This window comes from Ziziphus jujuba, chromosome 8 (assembly GCF_031755915.1).
Source record: "Ziziphus jujuba cultivar Dongzao chromosome 8, ASM3175591v1".
NCBI classification, from domain to species: Eukaryota; Viridiplantae; Streptophyta; class Magnoliopsida; order Rosales; family Rhamnaceae; genus Ziziphus; species Ziziphus jujuba.
The window spans coordinates 21,388,383-21,395,083 of record NC_083386.1 but is presented as its reverse complement, the minus strand read 5'-3'; the positions used below and the strand labels follow the sequence as shown (position 1 = coordinate 21,395,083).

Genomic DNA, 6,701 nt, shown 5'->3' with positions numbered 1-6,701 from the left:
CAGTTTCCTTCCATATGAAACCCAAGTTATAGGTGATCCATATAATTGATAAATCAATGGACTCACTACGGTGGAAGGTGATGAAGGTCTCTGGTTTAAAAGAGACAAATTCACCAATAATTTGCTTTAGAACAATTTGATTGTGTTCTTTTATTTAAAATAGGTTACATTTTTTGTGGATTACATTTTAGTATATTCAACTTTTATTGTTTTACAGTTTAAGAATTCAACTTTTAAAATTTGCTATTTATTATACTTTTGATTTACAATTTATTACAATTTAGATCATATGTGACATTTAGCTGATGGAAGTGCTAAAAGGCCATATCATGTGAGTTGCACGTGGGGTATCAAAGTGCAATTTTTTAAAAAGTAAAAGCTACTAATTAAATAGCAAAATTTTAAAACAAAAATGCATTGGTTAAATGTATTTTAATACCCTTTGGTTTTATACTTTTGTAGGTACTAAGGCCTATATCACAGCTTTTGTAAGTTAAGGATTAAAAAATTGCGAAATTGCGAAAATCGAAGATACCAAAATAAAATAAAGCTTTATTTTATTTTCTTCTGCAAAATATGTATATACATAAGGGTGTTTCTACGGTGCAGACCGTCTGCATGTGGACCCGCACCTTTGACGATGGTTTTTGAAAAATCTGTCATAAAAAATGTATCTTTGTAATGGTACTGACGATGGTTTTTTCAAAAATCATCGTCAAAGGTGTGGATCCGCATGCGAATGGTTCGTACTGTAGACTAACCCTACAACATAATACTGAATTATTTTTAATTTATGAAAGGATATATGTTATAATTTTAAAGCTAAAAAACTTCATTCACATTTTTGCCTTTTAATCAGTAGGCTATGCAATGTGAAATTAATTAATCTTTTTGAACCCAACTTACTATCAGTATCTTTGATATATTATCACATTTCCTAGTTTAGAATTAGAATAATAATTAGCGCAAATAAAACAATTGAAAGAGCATATATATATATATATATATAATATGCATAGAATATGTTTATGGTGCGAATGTTTACACATTATTATCATGCAGACGGCTAGAAAGATGACGGTTTTTGAAGAAATCATTGTCAATACTATCATATAAAGATGAATATTGATGACGGTTTTTTAAAAAACTATTATCTTTGTGGGCCTCCACACGATAAAAATGTGCAAATATCTGCACCGTAGAATTTTTAGGTATACATATATATATATATATATATATATACAAGCATTGATGCGGGCCTTAATCACGGATCTTAGTGACTAAAAGTCTGAAAGAATTGAATGCATAGTAACATATATATGTTTGAGTTAGTATACACTTGAAAGGATTAAACTAATGATTAAAGTGTGAAAGCACAGTTTTCTGAAATGCATTAGCTATAATTAAGTAGGCTGCTTGAGTAGGGTGAACGGAATCCCAAAATATATATTTAGATGCATCTGAACACGACCATACAAGCTCATTACACAGAGGACCAAGCTCTATCAACCCCGTCCCGCAGCACCCTTCAAGTGTTCGATCAAATCCTTCATATAAGACAATAATATTTACAAGTTAGCTATAATAAACTTATCTAATCAAATCAAACTAGAGCACTAGCATATATTATATATGTGTATATTTATGTTTGATATAATTAAGGGTGGGACTGCTATAATACCATATTTATGTGGGTTGGTAAACATATCCATCATGACATTGTAAGCGTCCAAATAGACAATTTTGGCTTTGTGCAAGGAGGCTTGCGACTTAAGAAGACTGAGTTGGAGTTTGGTATTGTAGGCCCGAGAGTCATTGTTCTGCTGCTCTACACACACACGGCCAAGCATGTGTTCGACGCTGCGCAGAGTGACTTGCATCGGTAAGCATCCGATGGGTGGAAGACCTGCCACTGCAAACCGCCGTGCACCTTGCCTATGGAGCCTCTGCAGCAACACCCACAAGTTTACTATATATCAGTCTTCGACTCCACTAGTATTAGGGACTCAGTATACATATCGTCCACTAAAAAGCTAACATATATAACATAAAGATAAAAGGATCAATAAACTTACTAATACATTTAAATATGTACATGCCATGATCAAATTTCCTTGTCTCAATAATGTAATTCCTATGTGAAATATGCTGTTTAATGGATTACTCAAACATAATGGAAAAATTCCCCATATAGTTTAGTAGTATTGAGTTGACGTATAAATAACATTTTATAATCTCATGACGGATCAAGAGCTTTGCACTTTACCTTTTAAATTATAAAAATTCATCCTCATATATATCACTTTTATGAACTATTATTTATATGTCACATTAGTCCAATAATACAGTTTTGTCTAATGAATTTGGCAAAATTAGCCACATCTTATGAGAGATTTTGTATAAATTTATTTTGATGTTGTCAAATTTATTTGTTAAAATGTATGGTTGGATTGAAGTGGGAAAAAATAAATAGTTCTAAGGGACTATACAAAAGTTTTTTTTTTTTGGCTTGGCACATGAAATCTAAGGTTGCTATGAGATTCATATGTTTATATATATTTATGCAAGATTGCCCCTTTTATTATTTTCCATCCATCATTGATAATATATTAGCTCATTTAAAAACATTAGTAAATAAATAACATAAATAAAATGATAAAAAAATAACTATTTTAATATAAAATAAGATTCTATTATTGGTTGGACATAAATAGAGAGAGAATCTAGACAAAAGATCTTCATCTCTTATGTGCACTTGTTCTCGATTCTCAAATTCTCTGTGATAGCTAGCTTATGGAAATTAATTAAGTGTTTCCATCTATTTAAGCTCTAAATATTGAGAATGTAAAAAATGAACAGCCCTTAAAAAGGGTGGTTAGACAACAGAGATATTACCCGAATGAAAGATTCAAGCTCTTGGAGCAGAAAATCCTGATACTCAGAAACAGAATACTCAAGCCTCCTCCGAGGAAGATCATAGTAATTAAACAACATATCATTGGTACCAACACTGATCACAAACAATGCCTTTTCCACCAAATTCCTACTTTTCATCCCCCCAACCTCTCTCTTTATCCTTCTCAAGGCTTCATGAAAATAATCCAACTGTTTCCACATATCGAAAGCCTTAGTAAGATCTATTGTCAGTTCATCTAAACCGGAACCTGCTGACGCAAAACTCACTCCGGTGAGCAAGTCACCGCCGGTCAGGTTCCGGTCCAGGTAAGCCGGCAACAACTCCTTGAGACCTAGATTGGAGACCATGTAGTCTGTTGCAAGCTTTCCATTAGAGAACCTACCGGTGGCGAGGTGTCCCGGGAAGTCCCGGCCGTATGGCGGATGGTTGCTGTGGAAGAGTGTATTCAGGCCGTCGTTGTTGCCGGAATCGAGGGTTGAATCGCCAAAGGCATAAAGGGAAGGTATTGACGGAGATGCATTGATAGTTTGAACTGAGAAGGAAATCAAGAATGCAAAAGAGATGGATACAAGGAAAACGGGGTTTTTTTCCTCCATTGTTTTCTTTTTTCCTCAGGTCATGCCTGGTACGTGTAAAGCTAATTAAGATTAGTTAATTGATTGGCTTTTGTTTAAGACTACAATAAAAAAAAAAAAAAAGTTATAGAAAAAAAGAGTCTTGATTCTATAGGGTTTTTGGTTGGATAGTTGAGTTTCATTCCAAGTTCTAACTCTTTTAGTTTTGAAAATCCTGTTGAATAGTAGTAATCATTTGCAGCTATATTATTATTTTAATTATTTATTAGTTTTTCTTTTTATTGAAAGAACTCACTTATTATTTTTTGGTTAGTAATTGAAGGCACATATCTAGGATCCAATTTTTGCTTGGTAGTCCCTTAACCAATTAATACTGACTTCTTGTTATCGGTCCTAAAAATAAATAAATAAATAATTAATTTGTTATTTTATTTTTTTACAAAGATGTAAGATATCGTTTTTCTTAAGTGTAGTCAAACGTATTTGTTCCTTTAAAAAATATATATATATATATATTTGCTTTTCATTTTTTGGTTTTTATACTCAATTCTTTTGTTGGTTCTTTTTATAAGAGATAAAGAACTCAAATTCAAAATTTAACTGTTTTTCCACCTTGCTTATCCTTGTGATTGATTGCAAAAATAATATATCATTCTAAATGCAAACTATGATTTTTTAATATATATATATATATATATATATATATTAAAAAGGAAGATATTTGAACTCGAAACAGGCTTTAAGGATTTTTTTTTTTTAAATTCTTTTCATTTAAAATATTTTCCCCCTTCATCTTGAGGTCTTAAGCCAATGAGCTCCTACTACATAAGCATCCTTAATGGTTAAACCTTTGACATATAAGCATTTTTTGTTTTTAATTTATTATAATGTTGATAGTTTTAATTAAATAGGGACAAGTGTTTTTTTTTTTTTTTAATAGTAATGCTATAGGTATCCAAATATTCAGCAAATTTATTTATTAAATAATACGCACGAAAATATTATTGGTTGATATATTTATATAATCTAAATATAATGAGGTAAACTCTTAAATAAATAAGTGAATTAATAAAAAAATTAATTAAATATTGCCACATTATTTACAGCACCATTTAAAAAATAAATTTGATAAACATTTTCGTCAGTTTAACATTATTGTTTGTTTTTATTATTACAAATTGAAGGAGGACAATTTCACCCATATTGAAGCTTAAACCTTAGACCTATGTATTTTCAATAATTTTACCATTCTAATAAGCCTACGAATACTATAAAAAATAAATTTTTTTTTTTTTAAAAAAAAGGTTAATGTAGATGGATCAAAATTGTTTGATTATAGTAAATTTTATCCTAGGCCTAAAGATTATTTTTAGACTTCCCAATCTCAAACATGGAATATGTAAAAATAAGATTCTTTAGATTTGTTATCTTAATAAAAAGGGCAAATTTCATTTGGACATTTCAATTTTATTATTGTTACTCTTATGCCCTATTTGAAAAGTATCAAAATTTTTAGTTTTCTAGAATTAGTTTTCCTTTTTTTATGTTTGGTAAGTAATATAAAAATTAGGATATGTAAGTAATTAAATTTAATATTGTGTAATAAATCAAGGGTAAATTTATATTTTTAAAAAAATTCTAAAACTATTTCCTGTGATTTTTAAAATAACACCTCCATATGCGAGAATAACTTTCCTACATATTTTTTAATATTTAAAACGAGAAAAGTCATTACTTTCCCGTAAAAATTAAATTCTCATTAATTATCATTATCTAAATCGGATCTTAGATATTACGCTTTTGACAAATCATCATTAACCTTCTTTTAGTTTTTCTACATCTATCAAAACATATTCATTTATTCATTTTTATCTTTTAGAGACTAAAAATCAGTATTTTATGATTGAATATATCATTAAAATATACTTTGGGTCTTTAAAAATAAAATTAGTTTGTAAAAATTAAGGGTATACTTGGTACGTAGAAAAAACATAGGAATAGAATAATTATGATCTATAAGTTGAACTATTCCTTTGTTTGATATATTTTAAATTTCAATAACATTTATTCTATAGATATACATATTCCTCAATTTCCATGGAATGGTCATTCCTTTTAAAAAATTCAGAGTTAATATTCATTCATTTCAAACAAACAACATACTTACCATACTTAAAATATATTTAAATGTAGATTGATTATTCTATATAAAAAATACATAAATAACTATAAATTTTGACCTTTAGTTAATTTTTACCAACGTTGAATCTTGTTTTGAAAAAAAATAGTTATAAATGCTAAATTCAATATAATAACCAAATATATTAATAAAAATAACTATTCTCTTTTCCCTTTTTTAATTCCTATAAATATTTATTTCTATTTTATAGGAAATAATCACTCTACATACCAAATTTGCTATAATAGATGAATTTATTTTGATAGTTTTAAAAAGTAAAGGTAAATTTAGTTTTCATAAATATTATTCCTATTAAAATGGAAATAACTTTTTATAGGAATAAAAAATATGAATAATTATTCATATTTATATATTTGTTAATAATATTAAATTATATTCAAAGTTTAGCTTTTATAAATACTTGTGGAATAATACTAAAGGCAACATCAAATTTACTAAATTATCTATCAAATGCACACATATTATTATTTGATTGGTTTATATTTACTATATTTATCTTTTCAAGTATTGACTTATTCATATCTAGGCTATATTAATATATTAACCAATTAAATAAAAACACATATATATTTGGTAGATAACTTGTTAAACTAAATGATTCTTGTAGCGTTATTCATACTTTTGTTTTAAAAAAATTTCAAATTTTATCAAAATTATAAAAAAATCAACATATATATTTATTTATAAATTTTACCATATGATAAACAATCTAAATTTAAATTTATTACAAATATGATAAAGATAGATATATTTAAAGATATATTTAATGCTTATTTAAAATAGAATATGGGAATAGCAATTCTATAATATATTCTAAAGCTTTAAAAATGAATAGTTATTTCTAAAATGAAAGCTTTTCTATTCTTTAATAACTTTTTTTTTTTTTTTGGAACTAAATGAAACTAAAATCGAACCAAACAAGAAATATCCTTTTGCAATGAGAAAGTAAAAATTCAAAAACTTCTTCCATCCAAAATTCAAACTCAACTAAAGACAAAACATGTTTTGC

At 27.7% G+C, this 6,701-nt stretch overlaps 1 protein-coding gene across 1 annotated transcript; it reads right to left on the bottom strand.

Moving 5' to 3' along the window:
• Positions 1 to 1,264: 1,264 nt before the first annotated feature.
• Positions 1,265 to 3,662, bottom strand: LOC107413886 (GDSL esterase/lipase At2g40250). Its single transcript, XM_048469571.2, has 3 exons — positions 2,896 to 3,662; positions 1,682 to 1,946; positions 1,265 to 1,547 (listed from the first exon to the last, which is right to left on the bottom strand). Exons 1-3 carry the CDS (start codon positions 3,511 to 3,513, stop codon positions 1,354 to 1,356), a joined length of 1,077 nt encoding a protein of 358 aa, XP_048325528.2. The 5' UTR covers positions 3,514 to 3,662; the 3' UTR covers positions 1,265 to 1,353.
• Positions 3,663 to 6,701: the final 3,039 nt, after the last annotated feature.

What these genes read in the sequence shown, in the direction of transcription:
- LOC107413886 (XM_048469571.2), bottom strand. Translation starts at nt 3,513, where the DNA reads ATGGAGGAAAAAAACCCCGTTTTCCTTGTATCCATCTCTTTTGCATTC. An exon ending in AGCTTGAATCTTTCATTCGG is followed by an intron (nt 1,947 to 2,895) that starts GTAATATCTCTG and finishes GTGTTGCTGCAG; the next exon opens with AGGCTCCATAGGCAAGGTGC. An exon ending in TACCAACCCACATAAATATG is followed by an intron (nt 1,548 to 1,681) that starts GTATTATAGCAG and finishes TCTTATATGAAG; the next exon opens with GATTTGATCGAACACTTGAA.